This window comes from Galeopterus variegatus, unplaced genomic scaffold (genome assembly GCF_000696425.1).
Source record: "Galeopterus variegatus unplaced genomic scaffold, G_variegatus-3.0.2 Scaffold845, whole genome shotgun sequence".
In the NCBI taxonomy this organism is placed as follows: Eukaryota; Metazoa; Chordata; class Mammalia; order Dermoptera; family Cynocephalidae; genus Galeopterus; species Galeopterus variegatus.
This window is the reverse complement of record NW_007726956.1, coordinates 137,890-163,529: the sequence shown is the minus strand read 5'-3', so window position 1 is coordinate 163,529 and position 25,640 is coordinate 137,890. Positions and strand designations below refer to the sequence as shown.

Sequence of the window (25,640 nt, the reverse complement as noted above, 5' to 3'; positions counted from 1 at the left end):
ACCCAGTGAAAAGGTATTTGGAATTTAATCGGACACAGGAAGAATGTGTCCAGGCTTATGAAAGTATCCCATGTTACAGAGGAACATAAAACAAAACAAAACAGAACAACAACAACAAAACGGTTGGTTTTTTTTTAAGACTCTTATTTCCATTTCTGAAGCCAGGAAGCCCAGTTAGGCGGCTATCACAATAAGAGGTATGAATAAATAAAGTAATCCAGAACAATAGCTATGGAGACAGAATAAAGGAATAGTCCTTAAGAAGAAATAATCTGCTGGCCTTCTCTTTCCACTAATATATTGAAATAGATTGAACAATCCACTGCTTTGGTCTTAAATATTTACACCAAAAGTGTCTTTGGATCCCAAGAGTTACAGTATGTCAGACCAGCAAAACTCCAAAAGACAAATGAGCAGCCTGAATTCATTCCAGTCCACTCCCCAAGCTACTCAGTTCTCAGAATTGACTTGAGATCTTCAGGATATATACTATGTAGATCAGGATTTGCTGAGTCATCTCTGGAGCCCCTCTGGGCCCAGTCTTGCAATATTCTATCATTACCAGTAAGCTGCAGAGTGGATCCAAGAAGTCCAAACCTGTGCCGTTCCAGCAGTAATCGGATAGAGCTAATCTCCCTTCTCTAGGAACTGGATCTAGGGTTTGTTAGGCAGTCACTGAACTTAACCTGATCCACTGGAGTGGCTATGGCTTTCTGCTGTGAACTACCTGGAGGAGTTAGTTGAAGGGTGGAGATTCCTATCAGAAGAGATGTGTGTGGGATATGGAAGAGGCTGAAAATGACCAGAGGAGCAGTGTTCCCTGGGGAGCATTCATTTACGTGTGGGGTTGGGTCCCTGTGACAGCTCTCTGGTGTTCTCTCCTCCTCTCTCTCTCAGGTTATCTCCCTGATAAAGGTGGCAGGCAGGGGAGTGGGGCCCATGAAACAGGAGAAGAAGAGTCCTGAAAATATAGACCAGTGGACGAGCACAAATGTGTGTGTGTGTGTGTGTGTGTGTGTGTGTGTGTGTGTGACTATATCAATACCCAAGTGAAATAGAAAGCACGTTCTCAGAGTCGTAGGGCGTTAAAGGGTAAATCAGAGGGAATGACTAGTTGCATTATTTTTCCATGTTTACAATTAACAGGCTGAAAGTCCAAGGAGATTTATAGGGGGGAAGTTACCATTCAAGTGTGAGCCCAAAGCTTAGACACTCAAAAGTCACCTCTATTGAGGGATAGCCTCATGAGGCTATTGTGAGAATCAAACAAAATAATAGATGAATCAGTGCTTTGCAAACTGTAATGTACCTTTAAACTGCAAGATGCTATATAAACTGTAAAATTCTATATAAATGTAAGAGTTAGTGATGATGATTATTTGGGGAGAAAAGCATTCTGGATGAAGCCTATAACCTGCAAATTATACAGTAATACAATTGTTTATTTTTGACAAAGCAGAATTTGCCTGTTGGAATGTGTCTTCTCTCTTTCAAAATTGAGAACCTTGATGGGGCTAGGCATTTATTTCAAAGAGAAATTACTCAAACATACCTGAATCTGAGACTCCTTTTCTCAGATTAATTTTCTTCCAAGCCAGTTTATAAGCCACACAACATTATCTCATTAATTTATCATCACATTGTGTTTTAGACCTTACATATTATCAAGCTTAATCATTAGACTTGACTCAAAAGAATTTTAAGTTTTTTTTTTTTTTTTTTAAATACCAAAATTCACTCCCTAAAGCAATGGTTTTTTTGTTGGTTTGCTTTTTGTTTGTTTTGGAGGATCTGCCAAATGCACAATACACAGAATACACACCAACAGTTTACATGCAAATCACTGGAATCACAGGTAAAGAACTCATCTTCCAAGAGTTATAGAAATTAAAATAATGTTACAGATCTGAGGATAATTATTTTCTGAGCATAAGCAGCAGCCTTGTTGGAATAAATGTTTAGTTGAAGGAAACCACACCACTGTAGAAGTGATGGTATGGTATGAGTGTTTAAAAATGAGTTTATGATAGTCACATGGGGTTTGTGTTGTCACTTCTATAGCTACAGTGGTTTTGTGTATGTGTGTCTGTATGTGTGTGTGTGCATTGCTAGTGGGATGTCTTGGCAGTAGCATTTGCTTCCCCAGGTGTCCACTCTCAACTCAATTTAGCCAATTCAACTTAAAAGAGCCACAGCCCTAGGAAAAGGCAACATATGGGCTGAAATTGCCCTGGAGGCCCCACTAGGTTGCAAGAGCTGAAGAAAGGTGTGATTGGCATTCGTTTGGCTGCTCCTGGGGAGGGGTTGGGGCTTACACTGCTGTTCTGTCTAGGAGACAGGGAGCATTTCTTGTGATCCTTTCACATGCCAGGCACTTTAGGAGCAGACTTTATTAGCTCATTTAATTCTTAAAACAAGAATTGTTTCCTTGGAAAGGCAGTATTGTTCTCATTTTATAGATGAGAAAATGGAGACAGAGAAAAGCTAAACAGCTTATAATTAAATTCAATTAGCTAATAATTAGCCGAGCCAGGATTTAAACTCAAATTTGATTCCAAAATCCAGGTTCTTTCCACTGCCAAGCACTGTCTCTTACCAGTTCCTCCTGGACTCTGTGAAATGCTCCCATAAGCCTCTCCCTCCCTGGAAATGAAAACCATTTCATTTACTTCACGAAGGACAATTTCCCAAATGGCCCATAAGACGCCTAGGACTGAGACCCATTTGCTTCTATTACTGACTCCCTTTGTGACCTTAACTAACTCCTAAGTTGCCTGGGCCTTGATTTCCTCATCTGTAAAACAAGGGGACAGAGCTAGATGCAATTTCCAGCTGTACAATTCAGTGACTGTTTTCTGTGCCTCCACCCGTATCCCCAGCTGGCATGTCCCCATTGTGCAGCCTTTGCTGACCACCCAGAGCGGGAAGAGCGTCCCACTGCAGCCACCCCTGCTGTTCGTTGTCCACTGTCCACTTGCCTGGCTCAGCCTACTCATTCTCTCTCCATGTCTCATCTGAATTACTCATATATTTTTAAATACTACCTGTATTCCAATTTATGAATAAACCACAATATATGTTTTAATTTCCCCATTTTTTTTACAAACAGTACTGTGACCAATACTCTTTTACTTGCAACAGATTCTCTAGAGTGAGTGTCCAAAGATAGAATGGCTGAATCATACAGTTTGTGTATTAGATGTTGCCAAATTGTTCCCCTAAGTGGTAGTACCAACATGTACCCCCACTAGCAATGTGTAAGAGTTCCCTTTCCCATATCCTCAAGCAATACCTATTAAGCTTAATTTTTTTTTCCAGACTAACATTTTGGCTGCATTTGTCTCACAACATTACACTTTCTTCTTTACACTCATATTTACTTATCTCCCCTACTGGGCTGTAAATTTCGTAAGGGCAGAATCCTTGCGTAACTCATTTTTATGTTCATCCCACAAAATTTATTGAGCTTAGTTAAGTACACAGTAAAGAGATGTGAACAAATAAACCAGACTAACATTTTGGCTGCATTTGTCTCACAACATTACACTTTCTTCTTTACACTCATATTTGCTTATCTCCCCTACTGGGCTGTAAATTTCGTAAGGGCAGAATCCTTGCGTAACTCATTTTTATATTCATCCCACAAAATTTATTGAGCTTAGTTAAGTACACAGTAAAGAGATGTGAACAAATAAATAATGATCAGAATTAATTCATCTTGACCCAAGGAGATGGTGAGTTCCATGAGGCAAGGATGAGGCTTGCTTTCTCTATTAATCTGGGGTGAAGATGTGGGTAGGGGAGCCCCCTAAACTGCTGAGATAGTTGCACGGTGGTTACAACCAGCCTGTAGACCAAAGGCTTCAAGATCTACAGAGGACTGTGACCACCATTTTGGGGATCCCAGCTTTACATCATTTTTTATCACAGTATTCATTGAATATTTATCGATTACCATGAACAGCCAATTTCCCAGTCCCTGGAGCCATCTTCATTAAGTGCCAAGAGGACTGTTTCTGAATGGAACTCCCCCACCCCCAGTCTCGCCCCATTACTAAGGGCTGGAGACAATCTGTGTCCTTTGGACTGGGGTGCTACATGACCTATGGTAAATGCCTCTCCTTTTTGTTACCCCAGCAGTTCCAGGCTGACTCATTTTCTAAATAAGCCACTTGTGGCTTTTGGTCTGACATCACATGTGGAAGAATGAGTAATTTTTTAAGAACGAGAATTATATTTGATCAGAATAAGATACGTTGTGTATGTTACTCATGGTTTTAGGACAGGGGGTCAACACTAGTAACAAGTTCCCTAACCTTCTCCCATCCCTTCTTTCTCTGGAGCTCAGGGATAGAGAAAAAGTGAAAAAAAGTCGTGGATGTGGGTGCAAAGAATTTTGGAGTACACCTCTTATTTTGTGACCACATTAAGTAAATAAAACCTTATCTTACTGCCTCTGCTAGATTGAATAACATAGGGCAAAGTAGTTAAGGCTGTGAGTTCTGCTGATGCACTGCTTGGGTACAAACCCCAGCTCCACTTGACCAGCTTGGTGACGTTGAGCAAGTTGTTGAACCTTGATGTACCTCCATTTCTCATTTGTAAACTAATAATAGTACCTATCATATAGGCTTGTTGTAAGGAGTAAATAAGTTGATATATATTAACTAGTCACTGGAACCAATATGTACTATGGAAGTGTTAGTAAATATTCCTTTGAATGCATCATAATGTTTATGCTTATCCGAAGTGCTTGAAAAATGCTTTTTGACTAAATGAATGCATTCTGTTAAAATACATTTGGAATGAGAGTGAGAAGCAACCACAAGGGGTAGACTCTTGGTTGTGAAGGGGTTCAGAGCATGGCACTTCAAAATATGTCACTTTGGCACATTGATTATTTTGAGCAGAAGGCAATGGATGCAGGAAGGGTTCTCTGACCTCCCCGTTCTGCCTGAAGCAGGACCTACAACTTCTCATGTGAAAGATGTCCTCCTGCACCATGAAGAAGAGAATGTTCTTATCTCCAGGGTTTCCACCAAGATTAATCCGTACAAAAAACCTTACTAAAACTTGTAACCCTTCTCTTCCATTAGTTTCCCTCACATATTTCCTAGTCACTTTCCCATAATTTACCAACTCTTGCTCAGACCCTTTTGTCTTGTCACATTGTTACAATTGATGATTCTTTGTTTAAAATGGTATATAAGTTTTGGGTTTAACAGTTTCTTTGGGTCTTTGTTTTCCTTATTAAGACTTCTGTGTATACATAAAAACATTAAATAAAATGTGTATGTTTTTGTTCTGTTAATCTGTTTTATGTTAGTTTAATTCTCAGGCCCAGCCACAGAACATAAGAGGGTAGAAGGAAGCTTTGCCTCCCCATCAGCTGGAAACAGAAGGAACCCTAAGGATCAATTGCCTTTAGCTTAGTTATTCCCCACCCCCTCTTTTGTTTGGCTGCTTTCTTGCCTAGTCATGTGTCATGTGGGAGGAGGGCTACCACCCCCCAGGTGTCACCCAATGGGAGTTCCTCTTCTGGGTTTTCAAGTGTAAGCAGAGGGTAGAGTTCTCAATCCTTGCACCCTGAAAACATGGGATGAATGAGTTAGAAAGGAGACCCTGGTACCAGAGAAATTCATTCTCTGATCTCTCCAGATCTAGGAAGACAGTGGCATTTGGAAGAGTGTTATCTTGTTGTTAGTAGAATGCGTATTATGTATGGGAAATTATTTACATAAAATGTTAACATATTGATTTCTTTTTATCAGTACAGATGTGGTATTTATCTTCACAGCATTTGTGGTCTCTGGGGACATACTCTTGAGTATCAGGGAGTCACGAAGAAGTCAAGAGTGAAATCCCTCAGAGCCCACCCTCAATTGCAAGCCTCTTCACAATGCCTGGGCTGGGCGTAAGGGACCCCTTTCATCAGAGTGGGTCAATCCAGCCTTGTTGGCACTACCATTGGGCTTTAGGTTAGGAGCTTGATGATAGACCAAAGAAGTGGGTTTACACCTTGGCTGCTACGGAAGCAAGGGTGCTATTTATTCAAAAGGCTACAGATTCAGTAAATAGGTGGAAATGCTGAGTTGGTGAAGGAAGGCCAGCTGTCCTGGAGGAGACAGTCACTGGGGAGGTGCCAGGAGGCCCAGATAAGAGGCATGTAAAGTATAGACACATTCTCAACCACTTGCAAACACAGATGCACACGTACAATCACACTCACACACAATGACACAAGCATCTCCACCCTCCTAGACTTTTCATTCTTTGTGCTTGCAAACACACACGCACGTCTCATGTACATTCTCTCAGCCTAGAGGGTGGCCGAGGGGAGACCTCATGGTTGAATCAGATGCTGTTTAACGCTGCTGCTTTTATTACACCAAAGGTCTTAACATTTATTAGGGGATGAACACAGAACTTGGCATACTGCTGTTATAGTGGCATGCATATTGTGACACCTCTACAGTGTGGCTTCCGAGTTTCCAGGTCACTGCAGCTCACATAGGAGAACCACTCTCATAGGGGAAGAAAGAGGAAACTGCAGACCCTTGTTCACTCCAGTATCAGCAGACTCACAGTCTTTACTACCACGACAGTTTAGGGATCTCGTGGGCTGGGTGGGTATACTCTCAACAGTAAAACAGGTATGACAAGGGGTCCAGGTTTGGAAAAGTTCCTAAAACTTACAGCCAAGCGTACTTTCAGTTAAGTATATTCTTCCCAAATACATCACACTGCCTAAAGGTGGGGGGCATGCTTAGTACTGCATCTGAGCTGGGTTAGGCTGCAAGGAGTCTTCAACTAAAGAATTCCTGGTTTCACAGGGAAGAATAAGACATGATGGCGCCGTTACAATAAGGCCACTAAACTCACAGTGTACGATGACCTCAGAAGGAAGCTCTCACGACTACGGGGAAGCAGCTCTTTCCTCTCTGATGTCAGGTGCCCCTCTCTAGGTAGACACCTGCCCTGAGACTGTCACATTGTCCTTTCTGGGTTACACAACATCACTTAGCACAACGGAGCAGAGGAAGGGGCCACGCACGTCAAGGTCATGGGACATCACCACCAAGCGTGGCTAACTGTTGTTGGTGAATGTCTTAGATGCCTTTCCTGGTTGGGCTGGATGCCCCTGTGATTCTGAAGAGCTAATCTGAAAAGAGGCTGGCAAAGGACTTCCTCAAGCTCCGGATGGTCTCCGCTTTGGCTTCATCTTCACTGGTTGAAGACCGGAAGAAGGAGGACTCAGAGAAGCTGAAGGCATTTGTCAGGGACTGCGACTTGCTTGAAGATAAAAACCAGAGAGAATGTGAGAGGGTGATGTTCCCACGAGGCAGGGAAGGATGGCGACATGAGGATACACAGCTGGAACCCCCAGTCCCACCCCAGGGAGACCAGGGTGACAGAGGAAGAAGCCACAAGTGGCCATGCTGTGGGACACAGGGAGTCCCCTCCACTGTGTCCTCACCTTTAGTGCTGCTAAAACAGAAAAGGATGGAGCCATGAGAGAACAAGGGAGAAGGGGAAAAAAGAGAGAAGGAAAAGATAAAAAAGGGAAGACTAAAAGGCTGTTTCTCTTATTTAATGCTAAAATGCCCAAGGGCTAACCTTGGGCATTTTAGCATTAAATAAGAGGAATTTGCATCCTGGTAAGTACTAATCTAGGAATCTGACAGCCTCTCCCCTGATGAAAGGGAGCAGCCAGGGCCTGTGGACTCTTGTGCTCTCTTTTCCATCAGTTGTCAAGTGGTGGACCAAGCATCAGAAGACCTGGCTCAGAGTCTTGGCTCTGCCGCTCACTCGCTCCTGACCTAGGGCAAGCCACATACCTCTCTGGGACTCGGCTTCTCATCTGGGACATGAAGATATTTGGTAAAATGATGATCTCTAGGCCCTTTCGGCTCTTTCTATTCTGTTCTTTTCTCTAGTTCTGAAAGAACCTTTCAGCTTTGCCCAAGGCTCTGATGCCTCCACTCCCCTGTTCTTAAGAGGATGTAGTCACTTTGCAGCCTTCCTCAGAGGAAACCTCATATGAGGTCTGTGGGGATCGGGGTGTCTAGGGGCAAAAGAGATAAGTATGTGCCTATACGTGGTTATTAGGCAGTTTTCTAATGAAAAAAAAACCCATATCACACACATTCTAGGGACCTATTTTTTCCTTCAGAGACTGGTGATTAAGAAAGAAAAACTGTGAAGGCAAGAGATGGGTGGGAGGCCAGCTGGCCCTCGGGAGCAGACACGAGATCCAGCTTCTCTACTGGCCTGACCTGTGTCTTTCTTGACTCCCATTGGGTCTCCTTCCTGCTGGTTTCTGGCTCCAGAACTCTTCTCCTGGTGTCCTGGACCTCCCAGCCCTCCTCTGAACACTGGACACAGCCCAGGAAACTCCCTTGTGCAGTGACTGAATGGATGATGCCCCGCCTTTCATTAGGGCTGGGGATGAGCCCCAACTCGCTGGCCGCTGGAGGGGGGACTCCTCTGCACGCAAAGGCAGAGGGCACTGGGTACAAGACTCTAGCTTGTCATCAGAGACTGGCTCTATTCAACAGCTTCAGCCCAGAGGCAGTGATGGCCGAAAGATCTGCCCTCAGACTGGGGCTACAGTCAGCTAATAAGAAGGGAGGAGAAATGAAAAGTCACCATGCAGAAAACTGGGTTGGGGCAGGTAAGCAATGAGAGGTGCCACTGGCCAGAGCTGGGGAGTAGGAGTCGGTGATAAACCCCCCATCACAGAGGACTGGAGACCCAGAGGAAGTGACCATCTGGACACCCGAGCCCCAACCCTGGCTTTGCCACAACTACAGGAGTTGCTTTGAAAAAAAAAACCAATCAAATCTCTCTGAGCAAAGTTTTCTCATCTGTGCAATGACTAGATGATCTCCAAGTGGCTCATTTGAATGCCAGAATTCTATAGCTCCCCTTTCTCCTTCCCTGAAGATTAATTGATTGTCCATCCCCTCACTCTCAGAAGCATGGGTGGGTCACTCCCATCCCCCTAACGCTACAGCGGTCTCTGCTGATGGCAAGGACAGAAGTCTGCTGGGGGACATTGGAGGCAGTCAGAGGCATTTCTCATTCTGGGAGAGAGGGTGGAACTGACCACCATCCACACCTAGGTGCTGCCCCTCTGACGACAGCTCTGCTATTTTTCAGGAGTCCTCAGTACTTTCCTGTGCAGCAGGACAGTGTGGTGGGGGCTTCTAGAAGGACTGCTGGTGGAGCTGGCCGGTTAGCTCAGTTGGTTAGAGTATGGCTTTATAACACCAAGGTCTAAGGGTTTGGTTCCCCATACTGGCCAACTGCCAAAAAAAAAAAAAAGTACTAGAATGACTGCTGGGAATGAGGGAACCCAAGAGGACGGAGTTCCTGAGGTCTCTGTCCGGAGCTCCTTGGCTGCCCACACCAGAGACTGATGACCTGAAGACAGAGCTGAAGGTAACAAGTTGAAATGGATTTAACTACTTCCCCTTTTCCTTTTGGGCAGCCTTGCTGATTGCACATGCTGAGCTGTGAGTCAGAGGCAGGAAAGGTTTTATTTATTTATTTTTAACTTTTAGAAGGGGAGAGACAGAGAGAAAAGAAATGGAAAAAAGAGTGGGAGATGAGGTTAAAAAAAAAAAAAAACCAAAAAACCCCCTAAGCTAGTGCAAGACTAGAGATGGGACTGTCACTCTGCCGTGGTGCCATTCCGCAGGAAGGAAGGGGGGTTGAGCTTCTAGCTAAACCTTGGACTTCCACTTCCGTTTCCCTCCCCTCCCCAGTCAACCCCACCACCCCCCTCACCAAAAAAACCCCACACAACACAAAACAAAAAACAAAACAAAAAAAGCCCCCGAAACCCCACCACATAATATCTTTAGGAGGCGGCCTGACTGGAGGTGCTTCCTAGCATCTCTGGAGCCCCAGGCCCTGAGGAGGGCAGAGGGAGGGAGGGAGGAGCTGCTGAGCAGTCTCTTACTTGAGCTGTGGGTGAGGCTGGGGCTTCTGTGGTGGAGCAGCTGGAGGTGGCTGGGCCTCGGCCAGGGAGCTGCTGCTGGAGGGTGCGTCTCCGTGGGTGGTAGGGCCGCCCAGCCGTGGAGGAGCCGAGGAGGAGGAGGAGGAGGAGGAAGAAGAGGAGGAGGAGGAAGAGGAAGAAGGTGGCAGTGATGGTCCAGGGGGGAGCCGGCGTGGAGGCAGCACCTTGCCTGGGGGCTGCATTCCTTGGGGTTGCCCAGTGCCCCCTAGGTTCAGTACAAGAAAAACTTCATAATTTAACTGTATCAAAGGGTTTCCTTATTAGAATCTACATCTCAAAGGGTGTGGTTAGTTAATTACCAAAAGGATAATCTCTATTACAAGAAGCCACGGAGGCTCTGAAGGGCTCCAAAGGCCTCCGAAGAGAGTCCCTGGTTACCCTCATCCTTCCTCACTATTTGCTTCTCAGAGACACGCAACTCAGCTGCAGCAGGTCAGGACAGGGAAGAAACCAGGGGATGAGCAGGCCCCAATCCAAGGTGCACTCTCCAACAGAAGGACCCTGGTAGGCCTACAGAGACACCCCCTTTCCATTCCGTACAGGTTGCTCAGGTGCAGGCCACTCTGCTCCAGGATTTGCTAGGAAGTCCCAGATTCTACACAGCTGACGCAGTAGGAGGCAGTGGGAAGAGCACTGGACAGGAGTCAGGACACCCAAGAAATAGTCTATCAGTGACTCCCTGAGCACATGACCTAACTCCTCCAGGCCTTCGTTTTTCCAAACGTAAAATTTAAAAAAGTAATTCCTAGTCTTAGTTATCTTTTAAGATGGTAGTGTTTCAAAGATGATAATGAACAGGAAAGTTCTTCAGAAGGTATCCCATGCTTTACAATTATCATCAACGATCACTGACTGGCATTGTTTTTATGGAGCTGCCCTTTGTCTTGCTCTGAATCTGCATGTGTCTGATGGCCACTCGTGCCCCAGCAGGGCTTTCTCTTAGCATTAAGCTCATGCTCACCATCAGGATAAATCCTTTCCTTCCAGGCGCTCTTTTGCCCCTCAGTACTCTCCTCAGCGGCTCCAGCGTGATGTACCTCTCAGGCATTTGTGGTGAAATCCTCTAGACATCCAAACCCCGTTCTCCCCTGGGGATGTTGTGGGTACCATCTGGCAAAGAAGGGCCCCCCTTAAAAGGACCTGTATACCCTTCTCTAGCATGAGACACAAAATCATCTGGTGGCGTGGAGAGAAAAAATGCTCTCCTTCCTCTGGGGGCTTATAGGCAGTAACTATGGTACCAGATTGCTCAGATTTTGCTGAGGGGCTGTCCCTACTCTCAGAAATCAAACGACCCCCCCCCCCCAGCACATACTGTGACTAGTGCAAATGATGCACAATTGGCCTGAGAGATCCAATTTCTCAGCCTTAGTCCGAGAGTCCACATCCATGGGTCTGCTGGAAAGGGTGGCTTACAGAGACTCAACAGCAGCTACGAGTTGTGTTATCATTTAGTTTTCTAGAAACACCAGAACACCTGTGTCCTCTGGAGAGGCAGAACTGTATGTCTGTGCCACTGTGCAGCCATGACTGTCAGCCCGTTTCCCCACTACAGGGCATGGGCTCCCCTTTATCATTGGCAACCAATTAATACCAGGTTTAGTTACACATAAATACATACATACATAAATAGAATTCTGCATATTTAAAAAGTTCCAAGTTCAAATCAAGTAACTACTGGAGAGGATGGATTAGCAGATTATTTCGTGTTAATCATTTCATGCCTTTTCCAAAGTTTGTCATCATTTGTATTAGCATTTTCTTGTAAAGGAATGCAGGTTGATAGCTTGGCCTCTTGTACCAGAAACCTGAGTGCTTTCCCACTTGCACAAAGATACTTGAATAGCCAGAAACTTTACAACTTAACACTGAAGACAGATATAACTTTTCCTTTATTGCACAATAAGCTGTACAAGAGAGTCACAAAAGAGAGGTACTTCACACTTCCAGCATTGGCTGAGGTTCTCCCAGCTGGATCAGTACAAAAAAAGGGGACAACATCAGAAAAGAAATGGGTACAAAACACCTGAACAGCAATCCTATACTGGGACACAGATGTCCCCCAGGCCACAGAGTTGTCCTTTAGCATGCTGCCTGAGGGCACAGGACAGTCAGGTTATGCTATCTGCTTGCATTTGGCAGTGGGAGCCCTGATCAGCTTCTCCACCACCTGAGAGGCCTTGGCTAACACCACCCTGTGGCCTGACTGAATTCAAATGGCAACTCTGTATCGTGTCTCACAAATGTCACACGAAAAGCACCTGGATGTACACACTGATAACATGCAGAGAAGCAACACCATCATCAGCTCACCACTTGGACAAAAATAGATAAATAAATAAATAAAATGTATTCCTCCATTCTAGGAAATGTTACTTTATTTCTTTCTATCATTTCATCAGATTGGGAGGTATTTAAGGACCTGATTCTTATGCAACCCACCTGGAAGTGCATATATACATATATGTATATATTTACAACAGACTGACTACTGTCATCATCTAAGGGAGGGATCACAGACGAGAACATTCACACTCAGTGCCTTTCTCCGTGGCCTTGGAATTTGCCAGTAACCAAGGGAGAAACCAGGGCATGTGCCCTTGACACCTAACTCACATTACTACCAACACTGGCTACTCCTCAGATCTGGTAGTCCAGAACGGTGACATGTCAGGGCAGAGGTGGGAGGGAATGTCAGAGTAGAGCCAGAAGCACTTCTTCTAAAGACAAACTGCTGGCGTGAACTCCCACGGCCATGGTATTGGAGGAGGCCACGTGGTGCCTTTTCCCAGCCTCACCAGGAGATGGCAAGATGAGGCACCGAACCCGAGGCCTGGTTTAATTAAATGTCTCACCATCTGCCCAGGTGCTGCCCCTCGGAGGACAGAGGACAAACTCTCCAGAGAAGGTTCTTCAAGAGCAATGGCTGTGGAGCCTCTGTCCAAAACACACACAAGCTCTTGCCAGGAAAGATAAAGCTCCTTGTTCTCTGGACTAACAGCTGAGGACTAAAGCAGGAGGCAGCCTCAGAGTTCTGTAGGCAGTGTACCCACTTGAGTGACATGGGACATTATTATTTGGTCTCAAGTTATGATGCCTCAAGAGAGGCTAAGAACAGAAGGGTCAAATCCTTCCCAGACTTTCAGTAGCTCCCTGCATTCTATTTCCAACATCACTAAAGAATCATCTCTGTACATAGGTCAAGCTTTGGGGAATACAAAGCAGCTTCGGCTCCATAGAAGCACACATATGGCTGATTCAGGAACAGCAACAAGGAGGAAACAACTTAGAGGGACTGAGATCAACACACAGGAAATACTCACAGGTTCACTATGATATTGCACATCAGCGGCCCTGGTTTTATTTGCTTGTTTAATCTCATATCTAATTAGTTAATAAAAACGAAGGGTACACGAGGATGTGAAACACAGAACACATTCCTGGAAACAGCTTGTTCTCTGTATTTCATGTCATCACTAAAAACACAAGAGCTCTACAGGCACAGCCAGCCTATTCACATAAACTTAAACTGCACCAAATTTTAGCAAATGGAGAAAAAAGGTGGATGCCTTCAAATTCAACGGATGAAGCTATGGAAATTAGATCTTGAAAATCTCTTAAAGTTCTACCTATTTACCCTAGTCATGCAGAAAGTAAGCAAAAAGCACAGTTCATTGAAGATCCCAAGCACACTCATGGAGGTAAAGTGGGGGGTGGGGGTGTTAAGCAGAGCCTAGGGGGAGAAGGAGAGGAATTGGGTTTTATTTTTGTGGTTTCTGTTTCTCTCCTGTCCACCCTCCTACTCTTATTTCACCCACATTATGTAATACTTTAAAAAATACTATCAAACCACCCAGAAGATAGAGTCACACTGGACACGGGAGAGGCACAATTCTTTTGTACACTGTTGACAAACAGCCCTGGAATCACAAGTTATACAGAGAAAACAGAAGTGAGCATTACAAGCACGAACAGGAACAGGTAAACCACCAGACAGAGGAGCTGACACTGCATAGGAAAAACACAGTCCAGCCAGCATGGAAAGAGCGCAGCAGCAGCACCAAGGGGGGCTGCTGCACCCCTCCCTGCTCCCCTTTCTTTTCTTTTTCTTTCTTTTTGTTTTGTTTGTTTTTGGCTTAAAACTTCCCCTTTGAAAAATTAACTACCAATCACTTTAAGAAGCTTGGACTTGTTTTGGCCCTACTGCAATGCCATTACAGTCGAGAATATACTGTAAACAACCTTGGGGGGGTGGCCGCTGAGGCGGGGTCTTGCTCGAGTCTGGATCCTTAAGTGTTCCACTCTGGAAGACAAAAATGCAAAAGAGATAAAACCAAAACGCCAAGAGAATTCCAAAGAGAAAGGCTGTCTCTGTGGCAAAGCTGCAGTGCAATCTAGTGGGATCTGGCCAGAGGCTTCTGCTACTGCAGAAACCCCTCGAAAGGATCCTCAGCCCTAGCTTTTTGCCGGGACACAGTGTGGACAGTTTAGGGCTTGCGATCATTCTGACACATAATGCCTGAGACCCCTCAACCCCTTTTCCCTTCCACTCCCTTTTAGACTTGTTCTTTTTAGTAGCTTTGAGTCTTCTAACACCAGCTGGCTTCTTCTCTGGTGCCTGCTTGATGTCCAGCTCCCACTTGTACTTACAGGCCCGGCTTCCAAAAGGAAAGGGAGGATCAACACCAAACTCCAAAGATTGGATTGGGCTGTAGGTGGCTCCCAGGGAAGGAGGGCGGGTGCTGGACCAGGTGACTAGACTTGGCTCACTTCTCATCTGGAGTTGACTGCAATGTGGGATCAGTCCTGAGGCTGACTCAGGGGGTCAGAGCCACTCTCGGGGGTGGGCAGGAGCTCCCACAGGGAGGGCCTTGAAGGAGGGGCAGTCATTTGTTCCCAGAACCCTCCTTACCCAGAGGAAAGAAATAAGGCGTTAATGTTTGCAAAAAGTACTCAAGGCCAAGTTGTTTTTCCCTCTGAAACAGCATAATTACATTTTACCCAACAACATGGCTCCACTCCCATGCTTCCTCTCCTCCCAGCTGTGATTCGGATTATGCCCTGACAGGATCAAAGGCACATGTGACTTTGTTTTTCTAACATTTGTATTAAAGACAACAAGCATTTGGAGCTCAAGTTCAGCACAAGGGAAATGCTCTATAAAGCCTAAAAAAGCCTGCCAGGTGTGCTGATGGTAATGTCGAAGAGGGGGCTCCCGAGGCAAGGCTGAGAAGTGAGCTAAGTATGTCTTCAGCATTTTCCCACTTCCTCTTTCAGCACTCTCCCCTCCGCCCCACCCTCCCCCCCTGTAACATGCCCCTAGCCCTGCTCCTCCTCCTGTTCCCCCTTTCCCCTGGGCCTCCCATTCTGGCCATCTCTCTCCTCTCCTGCTTATGATGGCCTATTTTTACCTCCACTACCAGGAAAGTTGAAGTGTTACCCTTCCCAGTATCAAGCTGTTCTACTAAGAGGATCTGGGATAGTAATTGGTCCCCCCACCTCAGAGATTGCCCATATTTCTGTAACCCCCAACCACTCACAAATCCCAGCAAGAGCTCTAACCCTTCCTTTCCATTCTTCCATGCATATTCATGGGGTCTGTGAGCCTTGGTCTGAGCCTAGCACTGCAGTACCCACACCCAGTAAGCCTGCTGGAGACCACTCCATTCAGTCAGACCTCAGGACTCCTCAATTTTTCCCTCTTGGGATCTAAGATTTACCTTCTTCTCTGGGCCAGCTGTGGCCAGGCCTGAACCATTTCTTGCTTGGACTAGCATAGTCTCCTAATTCATCCATTGCTTCTCCTCGAACCTGTCTTCTCCACGACCACCTGTTATCCTCCTAAACCCTTTCCCTAGTTGTGTCACTTAACTTCTCTAAATAACTTAGAGCTAGCCCTTGCTGCTTCCTGTGTGACAGGTAACACAGTGGACACTTGGATACACATCTCCCTTTAACTCATAATAGCTCTATGAGGTGAGTATTATTTGATCAGCATCCGTAATTGCTTCCGCATGGTGGGAATCGACCTTTCTAGTCTCCTTTTTGTCCTAAATACACCTGCTCCTACCAGGCCTGACCCCTTACTGTTTATTCTGTAGTTCAGGCCACAACATCAATGTCACAACCTCTCACTGCCTGAGATGGATGTTCAGGTGAAAGACAGCAAGAGTCACAGAGTCTGTGGAGCCACTAGCCTGGCTCTTGCCAGTGCCCTCCCCCAGGGCCTCACCCCAGGCACCACTGATGGCTGCCAGCAAATTGCCTCAGATGTTGGTCAAGAAAAGCTTACAATGTTCTCCTCCTAGAAAACTGGTATTTTCAGAGCAGGTTATGGAAGACCAAGTAGCAGGAGAGAGAGCCAGGCAGGGCCAGGGGCAAAAGCTCCAGAAAGGCAGACTTGCACTTATAGGAAGAAATTTCTATTGTAAAAACAGTGGGATAGGCTGTCTTGAGAGGTGGATGTGTTCATGCATACACTAGAGAATTACCTGACAAAGATAATTGTAGAGAATTTTCCTTCACTAAATATGAGATAGATTAGATGAATGCTAAGGCTCCTTCCAACCCTGTGAACATATGATTTCAGGAAAAACTTTAAAAATCCCATATATTAAGCTTTAATAGTAGAACTCTAGACACTCACAGGATGAGCTCATAGGGGTGAACATACCGTGCAGGCTGGCCCTGGCTCTTCTCAGCCACAGAAATATACATGTGAGACACCCAAGGACAAACAGCCCAAAGTGCCCTTCCCAAAGCTTCAGAGGAAGAGGTCTCAGAAGCAGTCCTTTGGGCTGGAGCCTGGGAATGTGCCTTGGACACCCTTGATGGCGCCTAGGAAGTTTCTTCTGTCCCCAGCTCCACGGAGGTTGTGGACTGAAGACTTCTCAGGGGCTATGGGAGGCAGGGAGGAGAGTCCCTAAGGACTGTCCCTTGCCAAACTGAGATACTTTGGCTCCGCCCACAAGCCTACTGTCTGCTAGGGCTGAGGGCCTATTCCCTGAGGGGTTTGGCTACCATGGGATCTGACTCCAGCCACCAGGAGCCTCTTGGGATACAGAATTCCACAGAAGTCTGGCCACTCTGGCGTCACTGCCAAAGTCTGGCCCGTAGCCAGCTCACAGCAGGAATTCGTGGCCAGACTGAGCGGCAGAGTTTCCCTCAGGAAGTTGGACTGACTCAAACAGGTAAGAATGTGAAGACCAGTGCTTATGCCCAGCTGCACACAAAAAGAAAGGGGAATAAATGGCCTTATAGCAGCATAAGGGAAAAAACCCGAAATGACCCTGTGCTTATGAAATGACAACAGGCTCAGAAGGTGTCAGTGTGTAATACTGCTGCCAAAAATCTGATGTGGCTGGTGGCCTCATGAGAGCCCAGGGCAACCAATTCTAGGCACCTCTGTTAAGGGAGGTGCTGGCAGAATAAAATGGGTACATGGAGCAGATAGGATGGTGAGAAGTCTGGAAATGATATCTTTCCTCACGTGACTTTGTGCAAATTACTTAATCTCTGAGTCTCAATTTCCCAAATGGGCAGATTGTAAGGATTAAATGAGGTTACTGCAGAATCACCCAGGGCTTAGTAGAAGACCAGAATTAGTGAGATGTAAATCTGAATAATGTCAAGGGCTGGCTTGGGTGGTAGTGAGCCTCCTGGCATAAGAGGTGTTTAAGCTTGACCTGAACAAACTCTGATCAGAGATGCCGCCATAGAGGGGCTCGTGTAGTTTCAGGCAGATGACTTCTACGGGCACTTCTGGCTCTGGGATTCCATGAAGTTTTTAAGCTTGACCTGAACAAACTCTGATCAGAGATGCCGCCATAGAGGGGTTCGTGTAGTTTCAGGCAGATGACTTCTACGGGCACTTCTGGCTCTGGGATTCCATGAAGTTTTTCATTCACTTTTCTGAGATGTGAGACAAGCCCTTCTTAGCTTCAGAGTCTCAAACCCAGCAAGACCCCAGGGCTACTGGGCCTGAGCAGAGGTGTCCTGCAGGCAACAGGCTTTGAGGGACATGGTAATAAGAGTATGCGGCTGCCCTCCATCAAAGCTAATTGGGCTGATATCCTGCTATGCTGAATCCACTGGGCCTTCATGTTCAGAGAAGCCAGGGAGAGAGGAGAAAGCTGGTGAACCTCAGACACCCCATCCCCCCAGCCCCCAGACTGGTAGGTCCAGCATTTGGTTGTCAAGGGAAGAGGCTAAGGGTTTCCCAGGGTCACAAATGCTCAGTTCTCTCCATTCGTACCTTCCCTTGTGGCCAGCCCCCAGACTGGTAGGTCCAGCATTTGGTTGTCAAGGGAGGAGGCTAAGGGTTTCCCAGGGTCACAAATGCTCAGTTCTCTCCATTCGTACCTTCCCTTGTGCTCTGCTGGGAGCATCAAAAGGGCATGGTCACAGGACTGTGGAGAACTCCCTGAACTAGGAACCAGAAGATCCAGGTCTCCTGCTTAGCAGCTGTGTGAACTTGGGAAAGTCATTTGCATTCTCTGCCAATATGTGAAACAATTGGCAAGACAGAATCACCAGCCCAAACCATCTCACATAAGGGTTATGAGGTTTAAAACAATGAATGTGCTTTGTAAACTGTAAAGTGCTAGGCAAAGTAATGATGTAAATGAGTACCACTACTATTACTTGAGTGATAATAAATATCAATCCAAAGGGAAGAAGCTCTAAATGTCAGAGTTTCATGCATCAGTGGAGAAGATATTGTTGGGTGGCTTCCTGTCACCTGGTTCATAGTAGTTTTGTGGGGGGAGGGGGTGGGATTCTGGGCTGGGCTATACCATGCCCTCTGTATATCAAAGTCAGTTCCAGCAAAGTCCCTGTAGTTGCAGAAAAGTCAGTTCAGAAACAGTAAATATTAGCTCTTGAGGTGCCTGGAAAGGAAATCACTGGCCTGGGAGAGAAACCAAGCCTGTGGAAGAGGGTTTGTGGGTTTTTGTCAAAAGCACCTTTAATTTGCTACCCTGTGGCTTTCAGTAGGCAAGCTGGGAGAGAGGAGCTCCTAGCTGAGGAAGGAAAGGCATTGAGTGACTCAACTCTTGAGAGTTGTTGGCCTGAGACCAACTGCCCCCACCAAGGAGGAAGGCCTGTGCTTGCTCAGCATATATGAGACAGGAAATTGGGAAAGGGTCCCAGGGTCTGGCCCCAGGAAAGAAGCCAGGCCAAGCTCCTGGCCGGACACGCCACAGAACTATTCTGATCAGCTCCCCCAGGCCCTGCTCCCCCAGTCTAGGACCCCAGGGAGAATGAGGCAGCAGGAAGGAGTGTGGTCGGGAGGTTGTAGGTTTAATCACAGCAAAGGGGACAGCGTGTCTTCAGGCACTTTGAGATCTTCTCGGCCCACCCCTGCAGTCGCCAGTGCCCACCTTCTTTCCTCTGAAAGATTATAAAAGGTGCCTGAGGATGAGCTGCTTCTCCTTCCTTCCTGAGGGGAACTGCCACGCTGTGGGCAGAACTCATCTCCCAGACTGGGGCCCTCTCATAACCTAAGAACATAAGAAATGTCCCATGGGTGCAGTCCACCAGTCCTGGGGGGGCATCGAAGGTCCGGTCACCCAAAGTCAGAATGTCAGCTTCAAGTGATTAAAGATGTCCCTGACAAGTTAAGACAGTCCCAAAATAGTCAGTTTCTCTTAATAGTCTGTTAAGGGATCTAGTCACTAGTGGCTTTATCTGAACCTTCCCCAAATCTCCTCACATTCTCAGCTTATACTCACTGGGGAACACATTCCCTAAAGCCAGTCCTGCTGTGGGAAGCAGGAAGGCCTTTCATTTGTCCTAAATTTACCTCTGCTAAGCTCAAGTGAAGCCCTCTTAGGCCCATGTTTGAGATCTGAGGGACTATTGCGTCCCCTCCCTAACTGCACAGCCCTGTAGATTCCACTTCTCGGGGTGGAGAATCCCTTTCTCAGTTGTGGTCTCCTTGCACTCAAGAGATCTCATCTTTTAGAGCTTTCATGGCTGGAAAGACCTGGGTGGAATCTCTTTAGACCAGAAAGCCAGTAAAAAAGGATTGGCAGAATGTTCCACCAGATGCCAGAGGTTACTTGGCCTCAGTCCTTCAGTCTTCAGCTCTCACCCCAGCCTTTCCCAGATCTCATGGCCGCACACACCTAGATTACAGCATCTCAAGTCTGAAAGGAGACTTTCAAAGTGACCTCCAATAGCCTGAGCCCCTGGCCCACCCTTTTACTACATCCCTGACAAGAAACACATCCTGCCCCTACTTGAACATGAGCAATGATGGGGCAGGCACATGCCACTTCCCAGAGCAGCCACTTCCTCTCTCAGTGTTAGATCCATTAACTCCTTACACTGGGTCAAAATCAGTCTTCCAGAGGGTTTACCTTTTGGAACCGGTTCTCTCTCATGACAGCACCAGAGAGCTGAAGATATTAAGTCATGGGTTCCTTGAGATGGTTGCTATTCAACAGCAGTTCCTTTAACTTTTACTGATAGAATAGATTTGCCAAATGCCTCAACCTCCTGGCCTTTCTCCTCTGAGTGCATTCCAGTTAGAATTTGAGTTTGTACTTGTTATACTGCAATGCTCGGACCGCAAACAACATTCCAGGTGTGGTCAGATCGGCTCAGGGTAGAGGAAGAGGCTCATCTTCATCCTGGACACGAAATGTGCCTTAATGCTTCAAAGGCTGAGTCTTAGCATCACTCCTCAGGGGCCTAACCACAAGCCAGATAGAAAGCCAGCTCCATGGCATAATTGAGGGGCACGGAAGAAAGCAGTCCCCACCTCATCCCATCAGTATCTAAAATTCCCGCCTTAGCAATTCAGCCTTTTGGGTCTGGAAGATTTTATAGGAAAATAAAGAGTAGAAACAGTGTAATGGGAAATGAAAAAAGATGAGCCATCTGAAGGAAAGGACCAGGATGCCATCTCTACTGGCATGACCTGAAAGCTTTGTCCACCTGAGGTTTTCTCCCTGGTTCCTGGGAGTCTGAGGAGCAGCCCATATCTCTCCAGAGGCCCAGGATGCAAGGCCCAGCTCAGATTCCAGACAACACACCCCCAAGGGTCAGCAAATGTGTGTTTGTTGGGGGCGGAGGGGCGGAGAGCAGGGGGTACTGAAAGAAGCCTCTGTAGATACATAGCCTCCAGCTTTGGCCATCACTGGCCACCAGGTGTCACTATCACCTTGAGAACATTTTCTCTAAAGCACTGCAGAGTCCATGTGTAGAGGGCCAGTTGCCCCTGCCGACTCTCAGGGCAACCACAAAGGTGGCAGTCCACCCAGGCTGGTTAGCTTTGGCCATCACTGGCCACCAGGTGTCACTATCACCTTGAGAACATTTTCTCTAAAGCACTGCAGAGTCCATGTGTAGAAGGCCAGTTGCCCCTGCCGACTCTCAGGGCAACCACAAAGGTGGCAGTCCACCCAGGCTGGTTCACGTGCAGGTTAGAGGAGCAGGGTGGGGGGCCAGGCCCAGCAGTTCAGGCCAGAGAAAGGCAGCCACAGGTGAGAAGTCATGCGGGGCAGGGGAGATCAGGAGGAGCAGAGATGGAGGCGGAAGAGCCATGAGGGTGCAGAAAGGGGAAGCTTCCTTCCCACAGAGGAGGAGAGAGGAGTGACCACTAGGGCAGAGACACTCACGGGTTGTGAGAAAAAAGGAGAGTACAATAGACCCTGACCTTCCTCATCAGTGGCAAATCCACACGCTCATTGCACTGCCCATTCGCCACCAATCACCAGCCCCCAGACACCACCCGTGCACACATCACATCCTACCGAAGGCAGTGGGGAGGAAGTCTGGGCTGTTTGCTTTTCAAACAGCATCATAGGGACCACGGCTAGGACCTCAAGACACAGCAGAGGGCCTATGCCCAAGCCACGCTGACCCACTCAACACAGACCACTTAGGCCTAGTGGGTACTGAGTAGGCCGAAGGTAATGAGCCAGAGCTTCTGCCCTGGAAGGGTCATGTCCAGAGGGGAAGAGGCACAGAAGTAGCAGGAACCCACTGCCTAACCCCCACTACATTCACTCCACGGGAGCAGGAAGACTGGCTGCAGGTGGCCGCAAGGGGCAGCCTGTGACCTGGGCCCCACCTATCTTCTGCTCCACTCTGCTTGCCTCCCCTTAGGCAGGCTGGGTAGAATGTGAAACCAGGTCCTGGCCATAAATATCTCCACATGGGCAGGCACCCCATGCCTACCGTGCCCCAGGAAGAAAGGCTGAGGAAGAGGGGAAGTGCCCTTCTGGCATAGTCCAAAGCCTTTCCCAATTGCCTGTAACGATCACAGGGGTACCAACCTCCTTGGGAGGGGAATTATTCTAGGGAAAATGAGACTGAGGGCAGGCGTTTTTGTTTTGTGGTTGGGCTGGATGGGCTTCAGGGATACTGAGGCTCCTTGACATTATACGCAAAACTACATCAATGGGCTTTTTTTTTTTCCTGTTAGAGTCTATGGCTGTCATCAAATTCTCAAAGGGATCCATGAACCAAAGGGGTCTAAGAACAACTAGTCTAGGGAAAAGGTCCTGGCATCCCCTTAGGATTGAGTGGGGTGGGAGTAGGAGATGAAGACAACGGAGAAGAAAGGGTCTTCTTCAGGATGCATGAGGTAAAGAAGCTAATGAGAAAAACAGGTTAGAAAGACACACCAAGAAGGTGAACTTAAACAGCAGTGATAGCCCTACTGTGAATCCTGAGATCTGGATTTGATAAAGTTTGGGTATAGAGAGGAAAGACTTCAGGTCAGAAATCCTGGGCTCTCATTTAGCCTTCACCATTTTCCAGAACAATCTCACTTGACCTCTCTGACTCTCACCTGTAAAAAGGGGTTTAATAACTTCCATCACTCCTTTTTCTTCCAGGCTTACTCTGAGCATCAAATGAGAAACTGAAACAAAACTCCTCCATATCTGGCATGTAACCCCAGGCAAGGCACTTTCTCTGGGCCTCAGTTTCCCCATCTGTTAACTGGGTACATCTTCTGCCTGCTGCCTGCAATCCAGGCACTCATCAAGTTTAAATGATATTCAAAATATGAAAGCTATTTAGAGTTGGCCAATTAGCTCAGTTGGCTAGAACCCATCCTCGTAACACCAAGGTCAGGGGTTCAAATCCCCTTACCAGCCAGCTGTCAAAAAAAATAATAATTTTATATATATATATATGAAAGTTATTTTAATTGTATGTAAAGTGTATGTACAAAGAACTATTTTTAGAACCCATCCTCGTAACACCAAGGTCAGGGGTTCAAATCCCCTTACCAGCCAGCTGTCAAAAATAATAATAATTTTATATATATATATATATATGAAAGTTATTTTAATTGTATGTAAAGTGTATGTACAAAGAACTATTTTTGTTTTTACAAGTAGATGTTCATCAGCCTAACCACACCTAACCCAAACCTCTCAACTGGTTGATCTTTTTAGTCTGTTTCCACCGTCTCCCCCAAGGAGAAGTGCTCAAATAACAGGAAAAGAGTCCACATGAATGAGTTAGTAAAAATAAATTTAACACTAAGTGGAGCCCGTCTGAGGGATGCCTTGGGAATCACAACACATTGAACCCTGTCTCTGCTAGTGCCCTGTTCTCTGACTCCAGTCTTGGTCTGAAAGAACTGATCCCTAGGGCAGGTCTAAGAGGGTTTATGAGGCCACCAAGTGGCAGCTGGATCTGTTCATCAATCAGTGTTGTTCACGCAAGAAAGTGTGGACTATAGAGACTCAGAATTCAGCAGATACTTTCCTTGCCAGGGCTGAAACCAGACAGAATTGTTCACTTCTTAACAAACTTAACAAATTCATTCATCTTTCTTCCTCCTCCCCAGCCCAATTCCTGAAGCATTCTGGGGTTTCATGCAGTTTGGGGACTGATTCCTAAGAAGGGATGGTAAGAGGATCTCCAGTGGGTCCAGAGAACTGTATTCTCCAGGGTTTGCTCTGGGAAAGGAATCACTTCTTTACAAAACATCCCTTACCTGAAAACACTGAGATAATCAATTAACATTTTATAAAGTTTAATAAAATTATAATTCCCTTTACAGAGTGCAAATGCTTTCACTTCCATTACCCTGCTTGACATTCACACTGAACCCATGAAACAGGCAATGCAGGTATATTATCAGCCAATTTTGGTAGATGAGGAAAGTGGCTTCAGAAGCCCCAGGTCATGCGGTCAATTTTTTTTTAAAGATGACCGGTAAGGGGACCTTAACCCTTGACTTGGTGTTGTCAGCACCACGCTCTCCCAAATGAGATAACTGGCCATCCCTATATAGGGATCCAAACCTGTGGCCTTGGTGTCATCAGCACCACATTCCCCCAAGTAAGCCACGGACTGGCCCTCATGTGGTCAATTTTTAACCAAACTGAAACTGGAAGGAAGGTCTGTTGGGTCCTAATTCTAGGATGGTATTACCCAGGTGCTGAGGGAGTACCACATGGGTTGATCTTGCCTCCCTTCTGTCCCCAAAGTCACAGGTTGGCTATACAGTGAAGCTCTGTAAAAAAGATCTAAATGGCCAGCTCCTGACTGGTCCTCAATGGCCTGGCCTGAGTGGGGCGGGTAGTAGCTAAGTCCTAGGAGCAGCGGCTGGAAGAACAGAGTCTGCAGCTCTGCTGGAGGGTGGTTCTGGGACCACCCTATGGCTCCATTTGAATACCAGGATGACTGGAAGTGGCCACACGAGGTCTTAGATTAGGGAGGTTCAGCATAGCGTTGGCTGTGGGCACTAGTCTATATGGGTGCAGGAAAACAGGGACCTACAAAAGTGTCAAGAAGGCCTGACATGGCCTCAGAGGTAGAGCCCCCTGGAGAGGTGGGGGAGCCACTCAGATTGAGGGACCCACTATCACACTTCCCTCCTCACCAGCCAGCCACGCCGACCTGGGAGGCTGGACAGGTCAGGCAGCTGCCCCAAGCAATGCCAGCCCCACAGAAGCAGACACGTCCATCTACAGGGTCCCCAGCCTGGTGATCAATCACCTTGCATTATTAATAGGCGATGACTAACCGGCTGCTGCCGCAGAGCCAGAACTGGGCAGGCATGAGGGAATCCCAGGGGATTGTGCACAGCAGGGCCTGCAGGCACACACTCCCAGGCAAGGTGAGGAGAGGCAAGGAGCAAAGGGCCAGCTCCTTCCCTGTTCCTGCCCATCACAGCACCTAGACTGAAGGGCCAGCCCCCACAGCCCACATTTATACAGTCCTCGCCAGGCTCAAAACCCCACACAGTCACGCAGCGCCCAGATCACACCAGCATCTACCCATGTAGAGTTCCCAGCAGTCTCACAAACACACAGTACAGTTTCCCACTAACACCCCCTAAATGTCACTCCAACATTTACACACAGTCACACCTACACACCACACACACCAGCTGCATCTATACAGACACCCACACCAACACGCACCGGGACTGAGCCCAACCCAAACAGAGGAGCTTGGCGACAAGGACAACCAACACTACCCAACTCCACCCCTGCCTCGCCTCCTCCTCTCACTCCCCTCCACAGGGAAGGAAACCAGCCTCTGTCAAAAGCTGTGCAAGAGAGGCAAGGGGCATAGAGGGGAGGGGATGAGGGAAGGAAGACAGTGTGAAACACAGTGTTAGTCAGAGCAACAGAGCAGC

General features: G+C 46.9%; 1 protein-coding gene across 1 annotated transcript; it reads right to left on the bottom strand.

Annotated features, from left to right (window-relative positions):
• Positions 1-6,359: 6,359 nt before the first annotated feature.
• On the bottom strand, positions 6,360-14,584 carry SYN2 (synapsin II). The gene is made up of 3 exons (XM_008572870.1): positions 14,267-14,584; positions 9,968-10,229; positions 6,360-7,293 (listed from the first exon to the last, which is right to left on the bottom strand). Exons 1-3 carry the CDS (start codon positions 14,526-14,528, stop codon positions 7,158-7,160), a joined length of 660 nt encoding a protein of 219 aa, XP_008571092.1. The 5' UTR covers positions 14,529-14,584; the 3' UTR covers positions 6,360-7,157.
• Between the last annotated feature and the right edge of the window lie 11,056 nt (positions 14,585-25,640).

Coding starts and splice junctions, on each gene's coding strand:
- SYN2 (XM_008572870.1), bottom strand. CDS start 14,528: ATGATCGCAAGCCCTAAACTGTCCACACTGTGTCCCGGCAAAAAGCTA. Junction 10,230..14,266: donor TCAGCGGCCACCCCCCCAAG/GTTGTTTACAGT, acceptor TACTGAACCTAG/GGGGCACTGGGCAACCCCAA. Junction 7,294..9,967: donor CAGCCTCACCCACAGCTCAA/GTAAGAGACTGC, acceptor TTTATCTTCAAG/CAAGTCGCAGTCCCTGACAA.